We start from the raw sequence: 16,027 nt of genomic DNA, 5'->3' as shown, positions 1-16,027 counted from the left end.
AACTCCGGTATTGTTCGCAGCGGGCGCGCCGGGACACGCTCTCATTCCTTCTGAACTATTTGAACAGGATGAAACAATGAATATTCAGTCATCTCAGTTCATGTAGAAAGCGAGAGATGTCCTCGCAGCGCTGTCACCGCCATTACCAGGGAGATGCCCCGGGGGAATAGCGCCCCCACGTGGCCACATTCTGTCCAATAGAGAAGAAAACCAAATTCGTAATAGAGCAATTTACAAACCCACAGATAATAGAATGTGACAATGACATCAGCGGCGAGACAAGATGGCGGTCACAGGCATGATAAATGTCGCTCTCCTTACACTCATATAAAATTGTGCTCCGCCCATCCCTAGAATTGTCGCTCATATAAGATCATGCCCCCCCCTCTATAAATGTCACTCATATGATCGTTCTCCGCCCATCTCTATAAGTGTCGCTCATATGTTCGTGCTCCGCCCATCTCTATAAATGCCGCTCATATGTTCGTGCTCCGCCCATCTCTATAAATGCCGCTCATATGTTCGTGCTCCGCCCATCTCTATAAATGTCGCTCATATGTTCGTGCTCCGCCCATCTCTATAAGTGTCGCTCATATGTTCGTGCTCCGCCCATCTCTATAAATGTCGCTCATATGTTCGTGCTCCGCCCATCTCTATAAATGTCGCTCATATGTTCGTGCTCCGCCCATCTCTATAAATGCCGCTCATATGATCGTGCTCCGCCCATCTCTATGTCGCTCATATGATCGTGCTCCGCCCATCTCTATAAGTGTCGCTCATATGATCGTGCTCCGCCCATCTCTATAAATGTCGCTCATATGATTGTGCTCCACCCATCTCTATAAATGTCGCTCATATGATCGTGCTCCGCCCATCTCTATAAATGTCGCTCATATGATTGTGCTCAGCCCATCTCTATAAATGTCATTCATATGATCGCGCTCCGCCCATCTCTATAAATGTCGCTCATATGATCGTGCTCCGCCCATCTCTATAAGTGTCGCTCATATGATTGTGCTCCGCCCATCTCTATAAATGTCACTCATATGATCGTGCTCCGCCCATCTCTATAAATGTCGCTCATATGATCGTGCTCCGCCCATCTCTATAAATGTCGCTCATATGATCGTGCTCCGCCCATCTCTATGTCGCTCATATGATCGTGCTCCGCCCATCTCTATAAATGTCGCTCATATGATTGTTCTCTGCCCATCTCTATAAATGTCTATCATATGATCGTGCTCCGCCCATCTCTATAAATGTCGCTCATGATTGTGCTCCACCCATCTCTATAAATGTCGCTCATATGATTGTGCTCCGCCCATCTCTATAAATGTCGCTCATATGATCGTGCTCCACCCATCTCTATAAGTGTCGCTCATATGATTGTGCTCCGCCCATCTCTATAAATGTCACTCATATGATCGTGCTCCGCCCATCTCTATAAATGTCGCTCATATGATCGTGCTCCGCCCATCTCTATAAATGTCGCTCATATGATCGTGCTCCGCCCATCTCTATGTCGCTCATATGATCGTGCTCCGCCCATCTCTATAAGTGTCGCTCATATGATCGTGCTCCGCCCATCTCTATAAATGTCGCTCATATGATTGTGCTCTGCCCATCTCTATAAATGTCAGTCATATGATCGTGCTCCGCCCATCTCTATAAATGTCGCTCATATGGTCGTGCTCCGCCCATCTCTATAAGTGTCGCTCATATGTTCGTGCTCCGCCCATCTCTATAAATGTCGCTCATATGATCGTGCTCCGCCCATCTCTAGAAGTGTCGCTCATATGTTCGTGCTCCGCCCATCTCTATAAATGTCGCTCATATGATCGTGCTCCGCCCATCTCTATAAATGTCGCTCATATGATCGTGCTCCGCCCATCTCTATAAATGTCAGTCATATGATCGTGCTCCGCCCATCTCTATAAATGTCGCTCATATGGTCGTGCTCCGCCCATCTCTATAAGTGTCGCTCATATGTTCGTGCTTGCCCATCTCTATAAATGTCGCTCATATGATCGTGCTCCGCCCATCTCTATAAATGTCACTCATATGATCGTGCTCCGCCCATCTCTATAAATGTCGCTCATATGATCGTGCTCCGCCCATCTCTATAAGTGTCGCTCATATGTTCGTGCTCCGCCCATCTCTATAAATGTCGCTCATATGATCGTGCTCCGCCCATCTCTAGAAGTGTCGCTCATATGTTCGTGCTCCGCCCATCTCTATAAATGTCGCTCATATGATCGTGCTCCGCCCATCTCTATAAATGTCGCTCATATGATCGTGCTCCGCCCATCTCTATAAATGTCAGTCATATGATCGTGCTCCGCCCATCTCTATAAATGTCGCTCATATGGTCGTGCTCCGCCCATCTCTATAAGTGTCGCTCATATGTTCGTGCTTGCCCATCTCTATAAATGTCGCTCATATGATCGTGCTCCGCCCATCTCTATAAATGTCACTCATATGATCGTGCTCCGCCCATCTCTATAAATGTCGCTCATATGATCGTGCTCCGCCCATCTCTATAAATGTCGCTCATATGATCGTGCTCCGCCCATCTCTATAAATGTCGCTCATATGATCGTGCTCCGCCCATCTCTATAAATGTCGCTCATATGATCGTGCTCCGCCCATCTCTATAAATGTCGCTCATATGATCGTGCTCCGCCCATCTCTAGAAGTGTCGCTCATATGTTCGTGCTCCGCCCATCTCTATAAATGTCGCTCATATGATCGTGCTCCGCCCATCTCTATAAATGTCGCTCATATGATCGTGCTCCGCCCATCTCTATAAATGTCAGTCATATGATCGTGCTCCGCCCATCTCTATAAATGTCGCTCATATGGTCGTGCTCCGCCCATCTCTATAAGTGTCGCTCATATGTTCGTGCTTGCCCATCTTTATAAATGTCGCTCATATGATCGTGCTCCGCCCATCTCTATAAATGTCACTCATATGATCGTGCTCCGCCCATCTCTATAAATGTCGCTCATATGATCGTGCTCCGCCCATCTCTATAAATGTCGCTCATATGATCGTGCTCCGCCCATCTCTATAAATGTCGCTCATATGATCGTGCTCCGCCCATCTCTAGAAGTGTCGCTCATATGTTCGTGCTCCGCCCATCTCTATAAATGTCGCTCATATGATCGTGCTCCGCCCATCTCTATAAATGTCGCTCATATGATCGTGCTCCGCCCATCTCTATAAATGTCAGTCATATGATCGTGCTCCGCCCATCTCTATAAATGTCGCTCATATGGTCGTGCTCCGCCCATCTCTATAAGTGTCGCTCATATGTTCGTGCTTGCCCATCTCTATAAATGTCGCTCATATGATCGTGCTCCGCCCATCTCTATAAATGTCGCTCATATGATCGTGCTCCGCCCATCTCTATAAATGTCGCTCATATGATCGTGCTCCGCCCATCTCTATAAATGTCGCTCATATGATCGTGCTCCGCCCATCTCTATAAATGTCGCTCATATGATCGTGCTCCGCCCATCTCTATAAATGTCGCTCATATGATCGTGCTCCGCCCATCTCTGGGGCTGACAAGACCAAACATGCAATGAATAGAGAATATGGCCGTCCTTTGCTGACAAATCATATTTCCCGTCCTGACCAATGACATTGCTTCCTGATTCCAACATGGCTGCCGGCCCGTACACCTGACGCTTTAAAAGCAGATGAATCCCTGTAAACGGAAAGGTGTTTCTGGGGCAGTAAATCCAGTATAAATATGTTGTGAAGGGGAACACCGGAGAGACAATGGCGGCGGATGAATAATTCATGTGGCGTGCGGGGGCCTCGCACCTAAATCCTCCCGCTGCTCGGGTAAATGGTTATTTTCTTCCTCTTTAAGGCATCATTAATTCCCCCGCTTCCCCCGCGACCGTCGCTTCCCTTACACCAAAACAAGAGATAAAGGGAACGTTATTTAACCCAAATTCCAATCTACATCCGGCGCAAAGAATAAATCTAACGTGAGCGCGGACGCCGGGGATTTGTTTAGTTTCCAGGGGGAGAAAAAAAACCTACGGTGCGAATCGTCCGCGAACTAAAATCAACCACATGGAAGGAGGAAAATAAGACGGATATTTTGAATATTGCTCGGTATGAGTCCTCACAATATAGCGCTGGTGCAGCCATTGTAGCAAATCGTCACATGCAATCAGAAGGCAATTGTTAGTGGACTGTGCGGCGCGCACGCTGTGCTCGATGGTCTGATGAGGTATTATGGACAAAATGCAAAGCGGCTGCCGAGATTACGATGGGACTTTTTTAACTTAACCTTAATGGGGACTTGGCTGGGTGTCCGTCATGGGGGGTGAAGTCTTAGTTTCCGCATTGTTACCCACGTAGTCTTAATGCGTTAATCTCTGCGCTGTGACCTCACTTCATTCTGAGCCGCAAATGTGGCGTATTGTGAAGCGCGTTGTTGTCATGGAAGATCTCCCCACCAGTCATTGCCCGGCTGCCGGTCTCACTTCATGGCTTTGAGGGACATCTACACTGCTCTGAACCGTCCTACGGTGGTGGGGGCCATTCTGCAGCCTGGACGTGTATTATATAAAGAGACTTCATGGACTTGTAGATGGTCTCGTGGTGCATGGGGTCCTGCGGTGGACTGGATCTCACTGCTATTTACTTTCTGCATTCTTCCCAGGATTTCTAAGGCTTAGTATTTATATTGAAGATGCAAAGTGCAATAAAGTTATCAGTATCAGCACTTTATACAGGGAGGTGTACGACCCCCGCCCGAAGGAAAAGTGGGATAGGGCAGACCTGTTAAAGATGTCCTCTGCAGCTTTCCTGCCCCTGTCATTTCTAATCACCATTATACAGATTATATATGGAATGAATAAATACAGCAACGTCACTGTATACATACATATTACTGGTGCTGAGTTATGTCCTGTATTATACTCCAGAGCTGTACTCACTATTCTGCTGGTGGAGTCACTGTGTACATACATTACTTATCCTGTACTGATCCTGAGTTACATCCTGTATTATACTCCAGAGCTGCACTCACTATTCTGCTGGTGGAGTCACTGTGTACATACATTACTTATCCTGTACTGATCCTGAGTTATATCCTGTATTATACTCCAGAGCTGCACTCACTATTCTGCTGGTGGAGTCACTGTGTACATACATTACATTACTTATCCTGTACTGATCCTGAGTTACATCCTGTATTATACTCCAGAGCTGCACTCACTATTCTGCTGGTGGAGTCACTGTGTACATACATTACATTACTTATCCTGTACTGATCCTGAGTTATATCCTGTATTATACTCCAGAGCTGCACTCACTATTCTGCTGGTGGAGTCACTGTGTACATACATTACATTACTTATCCTGTACTGATCCTGAGTTATATCCTGTATTATACTCCAGAGCTGCACTCACTATTCTGCTGGTGGAGTCACTGTGTACATACATTACATTACTTATCCTGTACTGATCCGGAGTTACATCCTGTATTATACTCCAGAGCTGCACTCACTATTCTGTTGGTGGAGTCACAGTGTACATACATTACATTACTTATCCTGTACTGATCCTGAGTTACATCCTGTATTATACTCCAGAGCTGCACTCACTATTCTGCTGGTGGAGTCACTGTGTACATACATTACATTACTTATCCTGTACTGATACTGAGTTATATCCTGTATTATACTCCAGAGCTGCACTCACTATTCTGCTGGTGGAGTCACTGTGTACATACATTACTTATCCTGTACTGATCCTGAGTTACATCCTGTATTATACTCCAGAGCTGCACTCACTATTCTGCTGGTGGAGTCACTGTGTACATACATTACATTACTTATCCTGTACTGATCCTGAGTTATATCCTGTATTATACTCCAGAGCTGCACTCACTATTCTGCTGGTTGTTAATGGAGACAGTCAGCAGCTTGTGGACACACGATGAAATATTAGACGTCCCACATAAGGACGGCTTCCAGTGCTTCCCTTTCTGGTCCCGTTCTTTATCTTAGAGGATAATATTAGTCGCTGTGGTGTGAGGCCTCCTGGCTTCAGTTATGTGGCCGTGGTTCTGTCCGGACTTATTTGGCGCTGGTGATGTCGCAGTGACACGATTGTCGCTCTCTATTCATTTTTCTTAGTTGACTTTTTCTCATCAGTAATTGATGAAATGCTTGTGTAATTGTGTGCAGCGTGTGATGGCCGCTGGCTCGAGTGTCGGCCCCCTCACCGCCCACATCAATTAGGGGAGACAGGTCACAATATGACATGAGGACGGAGGAGGCGCGAGGTGTCACTTATCTGCGCACGACTGATACAATTACCACCCAGTGTCATTACCGGGGGCTCGTCTCCTCCGCTCCCCTGCCCATCTTCATCTGTGCGGCTGATACATTGTTACGGCTCCCACTAATAACGTTCATATTTATTGCCGGTTTAATAGTCCATTGTAACGCGGCGCTATGACGGACGGATCCCGCGTGCTGGGTAATGTGACAGCACTGTCATTAGGGAGAGCACAATTGTAGGAGCGCTGTGTACTTACACATAGCCTGGAGAGCGCACGTGACGCCGGGAGGAGGGCGGCGCGCTCCAGTCTTCGTTGTTGTGGTTTTCATCCATCATAATAAGATCAGAAACAAATATAATTAGCGATTGTGTAAGAACGTCGTTGTCGTAACAGTTATTCATGTTAACATAAGATATTACCTCAAGAGTCGTCGTCTCCTGTCAGGAGATGGGGGGTCGGTGGCCGGGGATGTGTCAGGAGATGGGGGGTCTGTGGCAGGGGAAGTGTCAGGAGATGGGGGGGGGGTCGGTGGCCGGGGAAGTGTCAGGAGATGGGGGGGTCTGTGGCAGGGGAAGTGTCAGGACATGGGGGGTCTGTGGCAGGGGAAGTGTCAGGAGATGGGGGGGGGGTCGGTGGCCGGGGAAGTGTCAGGTGATGGGGGGGGCCGGTGGCCGGGGATGTGTCAGGTGATGGGGGGGGGGTCTGTGGCCGGGGATGTGTCAGTGATGAGGGTCTGTGGCCGGGGAAGTGTCAGGAGTTGGGGGGGTCTGTGGCCGGGGACGTGTCAGGTGATGGGGGGTCTGTGTCTGGAGATGTGTCAGGTGATGGGGGGTCTGTGGCCGGGGAGGTGTCAGGTGAGGGGGGGTCTGTGGTTGGGGAGGTGTCAGGTGATGGGGGGTCTGTGGCCGTGGATGTCTCAGGTGATGGGGGGTCTGTGGCCGGGGACGTGTCAGGTGATGGGGGGTCTGTGGACGGGGACGTGACAGGTGATGGGGGGTCTGTGGTCGGTGATGTGATGGGGGGGTCTGTGTCTGGAGATGTGTCAGGTGATGGGGGGTCTGTGGCCGGGGAGGTGTCAGGTGATGGGGGGTCTGTGGCCGGGGAAGTGTCAGGTGATGGGGGGTCTGTGGACGGGGAGGTGTCAGGTGATGGGGGGGGTCTGTGGTTGGGGATGTGTCAGGTGATGGGGGGGGGGTCTGTGGTTGGGGATGTGTCAGGTGATGGGGGGGGGGTGTCTGTGGCCGGGGATGTGTCAGGTGATGGGGGGTCTGTGGCCGGGGAGGTGTCAGGTGATGGGGGGGTTCTGTGTCTGGTGATGTGTCAGGTGATGGGGGGGGTCTGTGGTTGGGGAGGTGTCAGGTGATGGGGGGGGTCTGTGGCCGAGGAGGTGTCAGGTGATGGAGGGTCTGTGGCCGGGGAGGTGTCAGGTGATGGGGGGGGTCTGTGGCCGGGGAGGTGTCAGGTGATGGGGGGTCTGTGGCCGGGGAGGTGTCAGGTGTTGGGGGGGGTCTGTGGCCGGGGAAGTGTCAGGTGATGGGGGGGTCTGTGGACGGGGAGGTGTCAGGTGATGGGGGGGGTCTGTGGTTGGGGAGGTGTCAGGTGATGGGGGGTCTGTGGCCGGGGAGGTGTCAGGTGATGGGGGGGGTCTGTGGCCGGGGATGTGTCAGGTGATGGGGGGTCTGTGGCCGGGGAGGTGTCAGGTGATGGGGGGGGGGTCTGTGGTTGGGGAGGTGTCAGGTGATGGGGGGTCTGTGGCCGGGGAGGTGTCAGGTGATGGGGGGTCTGTGGCCGGGGAGGTGTCAGGTGATGGGGGGTCTGTGGCCGGGGAGGTGTCAGGTGATGGGGGGTCTGTGGCCGGGGAGGTGTCAGGTGATGGGGGGTCTGTGGCCGGGGAGGTGTCAGGTGTTGGGGGGTCTGTGGCCGGGGAGGTGTCAGGTGATGGGGGGTCTGTGGCCGGGGAGGTGTCAGGTGATGGGGGGTCTGTGGCCGGGGAGGTGTCAGGTGATGGGGGGGTCTGTGGCCGGGGAGGTGTAAGGTGGTGGGGGGTCTGTGGGTGTTTGGGTTGTGTGGTTATGTATGTGATCCCCGGCTGTGGGGTTTCTATAGGGTGTGAGCGCGGCTCGGTTGCTGTTACCCGCTCTATTGTCTGTGCAGGTGGTGGGGTTGTGTTTCCACATGTCCCGTGTCCTCTCTGCTCAGTGTCTGAACCTGCATCCATTGTTCTTCCAACAGGTGATAACTTCCCCGTGCAGTTCATTCCATCATCGATCGCAGCTGCTGCCGCCTCCGGACTCAGCCCATTACAGCTCCAGGTATGTGCAAAGCAGGTAAAACCTACACCCAGGGGGGAGATGGGGGCGCTGCTGCACCGGACAGGTCTTATACTTCAGTCTGTCTTCTGATTGGACAGGATCAATTCTGCCTATTCCCTCTCTCTACTGTGCTTGTGTCAGTCCTCACTGCTGTTTTGGAATTGTATTTATAAACTTAAATCTCAGTAATAAAATAAATAAATCACTCTCATGTAGTGATGTGCTGCAGAGCATTGAATTCCTGAGCCACTGTATCTAATCCTATCATGTGTGATACTGTCTGCTGAGCCACTGTATCTAATCCTATCATATGTAATACTGGCTGCTGAGCTGTGTATCTAATCCTACCATGTGTGATACTGTCTGCTGAGCTGTGTATCTAATCCTATCATGTGTGATACTGTCTGCTGAGCTGTGTATCTAATCCTATCATGTGTGATACTGTATGCTGAGCCGCTGTATCTAATCCTATCATGTGTGATACTGTCTGCTGAGCCACTGTATCTAATCCTATCATGTGTAATACTGGCTGCTGAGCTGTGTATCTAATCCTACCATGTGTGATACTGTCTGCTGAGCTGTGTATCTAATCCTATCATGTGTGATACTGTCTGCTGAGCTGTGTATCTAATCCTATCATGTGTGATACTGTATGCTGAGCCGCTGTATCTAATCCTATCATGTGTGATACTGTCTGCTGAGTTTATGTATCTAATCCTATCATGTGTGATACTGTCTGCTGAGTTTATGTATCTAATCCTATCATGTGGGATACCGTCTGCTGAGTTTATGTATCTAATCCTATCATGTGTGATACCGTCTGCTGAGTTTATGTATCTAATCCTATCTTCTGTATCTAATCCTATCGTGTGATACTGTCTGCTGAGGTGCTGTATCTAATCCTATCATGTGTGATACAATCTCAGAGAACGCACCGTATAATAAACACTTTACAGAATTTTCATCTAGTCACAGCCAAATCTCCATCTGCGTCGGTCTTCCACTGTGATGTTATGGGGGTGGATGACACAAGGGGGGCACCTGCAGTCAGTGAAAGGGACCGTGAGTCCTATTTATAGCTGAGATATTCAGCCGATGCCTGGAGATTACTGTGGATAAAGGGCTGTACCTCATATATAGGTCTCCAGCTCTGCTATCCCGTGTGCGGCCCCCGACCCCGCACTTAATCACTGATCAGGAGCCGTTCCAGAGGTGTCAATAATTTAAGTTGTTATGTCAAATCTAAGAAACAGAGGAAGTATGAAGTAATGGGAAATGTGTGTTATACTCTAGTCACATCCAGAGCTGCACTTACAAGTCTGCAGATTTCTGTTATCATAGTACACAGGTCAGATGACAGGTCATTTGAGTGCCTGCAGTGGGTAGATAACCCACAGCCCGATTTAACAGGAATTTATCACCTTATATTTTATTTAAAACCAGATAGTGAAACATAATGGGGTTTTTTTTTATCTGTTTTTATTTTTTGTATTCTATTTTCTGTACATGATTATGGGGCAGCCATCTTGCCTGAGTTGCTGTTAACAGCATTTAGAGATATACGTTACAGCAGCCACATGGACCATAGGAACCTGTGGACAGGAGGGGACCATTGACTACTATGGGAGAGTGTTGTGGGCATGCTCTGTGACCTGTGCAGAGGTCATTGTGCAGGGAGTCTGAGGAGGAGAATTGTGTCCACGCCAATTGTCAGTGGTTGATCCTATGTTATCTATATCTACATAGATATGTTACCTGTCTGTATATTCCTGCCTGTGATGATGATGATGATGAGTAATCTTTACAGAACAGGAAGGGTCAGTCTATTATGAATGGTGGATCCTGTGTTATCTATATATAGGTGTTACCTGTCAGTGTAATCCTGCCTGTGATGATAATGAGATGATGCTGAGAAGTGATCTCTACAGAACAGGAAGGGTCAGTCTATTATGAATGGTGGATCCTGTGTTATCTATATATAGGTGTTACCTGTCAGTGTAATCCTGCCTGTGATGATAATGACTGCTGAGAAGTGATCTCTACAGAACAGGAAGGATCAGTCTATTATGAATGGTGGATCCTGTGTTATCTATATATAGGTGTTACCTGTCAGTGTAATCCTGCCTGTGATGATAATGACTGCTGAGAAGTGATCTCTACAGAACAGGAAGGGTCAGTCTATTATGAATGGTGGATCCTGTGTTATCTATATATAGGTGTTACCTGTCAGTGTAATCCTGCCTGTGATGATAATGACTGCTGAGAAGTGATCTCTACAGAACAGGAAGGATCAGTCTATTATGAATGGTGGATCCTGTGTTATCTATATATAGGTGTTACCTGTCAGTGTAATCCTGCCTGTGATGATAATGACTGCTGAGAAGTGATCTCTACAGAACAGGAAGGATCAGTCTATTATGAATGGTGGATCCTGTGTTATCTATATATAGGTGTTACCTGTCAGTGTAATCCTGCCTGTGATGATAATGACTGCTGAGAAGTGATCTCTACAGAACAGGAAGGGTCAGTCTATTATGAATGGTGGATCCTGTGTTATCTATATATAGGTGTTACCTGTCAGTGTAATCCTGCCTGTGATGATAATGACTGCTGAGAAGTGATCTCTACAGAACAGGAAGGATCAGTCTATTATGAATGGTGGATCCTGTGTTATCTATATATAGGTGTTGCCTGTCCGTGTAATCCTGCCTGTGATGATAATGAGATGATGCTGAGAAGTGATCTCTACAGAACAGGAAGGATCAGTCTATTATGAATGGTGGATCCTGTGTTATCTATATATAGGTGTTACCTGTCCGTGTAATCCTGCCTGGGATGATGATGATGATGCTGAGAGATGATCTGAATAAATATGTTCAACATTAATATTTGATTAAAACATTAGGTCATTTTTTGATGAAACATTCCCCTTAGGGTCAAATAGGAAAATGATGAATATTACTTTGGATGTGACTAGAGAAGAAACTTTGTTTGCTCTTTTTACTCCATTCAGTCACCTTGTTGATCGTATGAGAGACCAGTGGTTCTGTCAAACCCGGAATATTTCCCAATAAGTTTCAGTGTGATCTGAGGTTCCTCATAAGAAGTGCACTGGCGGCAGCACCTACAGGACTTAGGTCTTAGGGTCATTTTCTAACCCCCAGCACAGGCAGCCAGAAGGTTGTGGGGGCTAATAAATATCCAGCAGCGAGGGCAGCGCATTCCCTCATCCACATCAATTTCCCACTTCCGCTGACATTCGCTTTCCTCAGCTGTTTTATCGCAGCCGCTAAGAGACTCACATGAGTGATGCGCGCAGAGAGCGGCTCCGTGTAATGTGTCAGCCATGTAAATGGGGCCTTTAAATAACTACAATGTTGCGAGTTGGCCTTTTATCAAGAAATATTATTGTATGAAGTGACACATTGTGGTGCGTTGGGAGAGTGTCGGCGCAGTCTATAGCGCGCGTGCCGTGTCATGTAAAAGCCATTTGTTAGCAGGGGTTAATGTCGGCTGATGTTAGCGGGCGGCGCGGCTGAAGGATGTACCTGTCGTCTTGTTGACTATTAAGTGGTCGGCGTTCAGGATGGTCCCCCGGCCCCGGCGCTTCTCATTAAAGCGTCTCCGTGTGTCAGCATATCAGTAATGGATTATTTTAATCCATTTATTCTGTTTATGAATCGGTGACATCTGTTTAGATTGGGAAATATATGAGGCTTAAAAATGACTTTATTGAAGAAAATTAATTTGCTCAATGCTGTGTCTGTAATGTGCTCGCTCTGGCGGAGCTGCCACTCTTAATGATGCTGAGACGCACTTAAACGCTTTTACCCGACCGTAATTTCAGGCAACTAAAATAAGGGCGGGTGACGGGATTAACTCTGTCATGGATCAGGCCCCTGCAGCCCGGCAAACAAGGGGTTAACCAGCGTCCTGAACCCACTGGACATCCCGGACATGAGGAAAGAATATATATATATATGTCAGCTGATACAGAGCCACACTGCCGCCCCTGCGGACACCCCCACATCCAGCGCTTATTCACCGTTGCCGTCCCTTCCTGATATATTACAATGGTATTGGGAACGACCAGCAGCCGAGATTTATTGTAACACGTTTGTTTTGACGCCACAGACGCACAGATGATCGGTTCTGACGCTTGTTGTCGGTCGGATGGTCTCAATGATTGGTGAGTCTGTGGTCAGCCTGCTGGGAGGTGACAGCGCTGGGGCCCGACCACCTGGTGTCTCACATCCAATGTGCCAAGACATCTACCCGTGAGCGCCTACATGTGGATGATTGGTGTAAGAGATAAGATGGATGTCAGGTGGATGAGCGCTCGCTGGTCTGACGGTATTTACCCAGGTCCACCCTGCACATAGATTGTGACGTAACGTCCATAACATGAACTTCAGACTACAGCCGTCTAATGCATGAAAAATCCAAGATGGCAGATGAGGTTTTCAACACATATTCAGCTAGTGGGCGACAATCGTAAAACCATCAGAATTGTGCGTTTTGTTGGCAATTATTACATTACTATTTAATAAGAAAGTTCTCAGCAGTCCCGATTACAGATGAGTGAATCGCCTTCGTGAGATAAGGCAGTGCCCCGCAAGATTAGCCCGCCCGCATGAGATCGGACCGCCATCGCATGAGATCGAACCGCCCGCATGAGATCGGACCGCCCGCATGAGATCGGACCGCCCGCATGAGATCGGACCGCCATCGCATGAGATCGAACCGCCCGCATGAGATCGGACCGCCCGCATGAGATCGGACCGCCCGCAGGAGATCGGACCGCCCGCAAGAGATCGGACCGTCCGCATGAGATCGAACCGCACGCAGGAGATCGAACCGCCCGCAGGAGATCGAACCGTCCGCAGGAGATCGGACCGCCCGCATGAGATCGGACCATCCGCATGAGATCGAACCGCCCGCAGGAGATCGGACCGCCCGCATGAGATCGGACCGCCCGCAGGAGATCGGACCGCCCGCAAGAGATCGGACCGTCCGCATGAGATCGAACCGCCCGCAGGAGATCGAACCGCCCGCAGGAGATCGAACCGTCCGCAGGAGATCGGACCGACCGCAGGAGATCGGACCGCCCGCAAGAGATCGGACCGTCCGCATGAGATCGAACCGCCCGCAGGAGATCGAACCGCCCGCAGGAGATCGAACCGTCCGCAGGAGATCGAACCGTCCGCAGAAGATTAGACTGATTTATATTCGCAGGATTAAAGGTCATTGTATTCTTTTCATCAGGTGGAGGGATCCGCTCCTGTGTAGGGTGAATGGCGTTGTGTGCAGCGATGGCTGTAGATTCATCTCTCCGGCGTCCCCCTCTCATGTCCTGTGTCTCCCTCACATTTAATACTAAGCTGACAACAGATGACACACGTTCCACACTGCTGTGATTTATTAGGGACCCCCAGTGCGTCTGTGGCAGGAAGATGACAGGAAAGTGGGGTTAAATGCCACCCCCGAGCCTCCCGCCATCGTTAGGCCGGCCGCGCTCTCCTGTCTCGTTTCCTTCCCATTGGATCACAGTCAGAGGTCAATTGTGTGGCCCCGGCTACTTATTCTAATTGGCACCAGTTTACCTAAATTCTCTCACACTGTCTTCACACGAGGGTTATCATAGGGAGCGTGGAAAAAGACAATTTACAGGCAGTGTCGTGTTGAGAGTCCACTCGAGTGTTTCTGGCTGGGGGGATCCGGCATTAATGGCCTCGTACATGATTGAGCGCGCCTTGTCCTCCGCATGTAGGGATAATGCGCCTCTCCGCGGGGGTCGCTGCTCAGCTATTTTAGATTTTACAGCAAAGGGCAGAAAAGGAAAAACATTTACTTTACACTGGAAATTTCTGTGACATTGTGTTTCCCCCACACGAGGCTTTTCTGAGGAGTCGGACATCTCATCAAGTCCCGTCACTGTCATCAATGTATTCTGTGCAGATGGAGCAGAGGAAACGGGGGCAGGGGTGGTCAACGCAGCGCATTGTGGGGGTCTCAGACTTCATCAGAGGGCCACACGTGACATGTAATCTTCATCAGTGGACAGGGGTCTCTCTGGTCTATGGGAGGGCGCACGCCCGGCTGCTTCTGGATCTTCTTCGCTGTTGTCCTTTATTATAGTAATTATACAGGATACGTTCAGACACCCCGACGCGCAGTAATGGCGGCCGTTAGTAATTGTCACCCAGAATCTGTTACCCGTGTCGGAGACCAATATTCAGACTCCGCTCAGCTGATTTCTCCGGCTCCTTTTCTGACTTTTTCTTGCCTTGTTGGAGAAGGTTTTATTTTATGACCGGCCTGAGCAACTCTTTCCCTGTAGAGATTTACAGATTTATCGGATTTTTCTTCTCGGCCATTCGTCCTGGCGCCGGCAGCAGGTAGTTAGTGGGTCCCGGCTGCTGCACCGCGGTCTGCTCTGTGCCGTCATCGTGTCACATTAATGAGGAGCAAGGTACTGTCCTGTGAAGAGCAAACCCTGCGCCGGGCTCATAAACCTAACGAGTGCTCGGGAGCCGCGTGGCCGCCGGTAAAGCAGAGCGCAGGACCCTGTGACAGACATAATGGATGAGGAGTTCTCATCCGGCAGGTTGCAGAGCAGCAGATCAGACAGATGTTGGAGCAGACTGTGACGGGGCCGTGTTCTGCACCCGGCTCTGCACGCTGCTCCTGACATCTGGATGTTGCTGTAGCCGGGACTTTGCCTCCAGCCGGGAGGCTGCAAGGAACCTCGTGGCACTCCGCGCTGGGTTTTTGCTACTCTTTAAGCGATTAGTGCACTGAGGCGGGAATAATGCTGAATTATCGCTCCGCTGCTTCCTCGCATGGAATCCCGGGATGAAAGACAGACAAGATCAGGCTATTTACTGTCAGACAGGACCAATTATCAACTACATGGATTGTATCTGCGCAATGGACCAAAGGATTCAAGAAAAAGAAAATGTTCTCACCGACATAAAGTTACAAAGTTACCGGCCACTAATATCTGTGTACAAAGAGGAGATCACCCCGAACCCCAAACATCATCACCGACCACCACTAATATCTGTGTACAAAGAGGAGATCACCCCGAACCCCAAACATCATCACCGATCACCACTAATATCTGTGTACAAAGAGGGGATCACCCCCGAACCCCAAACATCATCACCGACCACCACTAATATCTGTGTACAAAGAGGAGATCACCCCGAACCCCAAACATCATCACCGACCACCACTAATATCTGTGTACAAAGTGGGGATCACCCCGAACATCATCACCGACCACCACTAATATCTGTGTACAAAGAGGGGATCACCCCGAACATCATCACCGACCACCACTAATATCTGTGTACAAAGAGGGGATCACCCCGAACATCATCACCGACCACCACTAAT

The 16,027-nt window shown here is 49.3% G+C and overlaps 1 protein-coding gene across 7 annotated transcripts in view; it reads left to right on the top strand.

Annotated features, from left to right (window-relative positions):
• SOX6 (SRY-box transcription factor 6) overlaps positions 1 to 16,027 on the top strand; it is a 481,651-nt gene that overhangs the window by 395,460 nt on the left and 70,164 nt on the right. For all 7 annotated transcript variants that reach the window (XM_075838210.1, XM_075838209.1, XM_075838211.1 and 4 more), the window contains exon 10: positions 8,547 to 8,626. In XM_075838210.1, the coding sequence (XP_075694325.1) occupies positions 8,547 to 8,626 (80 nt within the window). The remainder of the gene's footprint in view (positions 1 to 8,546; positions 8,627 to 16,027) is intronic.

Source organism: Rhinoderma darwinii, chromosome 9 (genome assembly GCF_050947455.1).
Source record: "Rhinoderma darwinii isolate aRhiDar2 chromosome 9, aRhiDar2.hap1, whole genome shotgun sequence".
Classification (NCBI taxonomy): Eukaryota; Metazoa; Chordata; class Amphibia; order Anura; family Rhinodermatidae; genus Rhinoderma; species Rhinoderma darwinii.
This window is presented reverse-complemented; position numbering and strand designations above follow the sequence as displayed.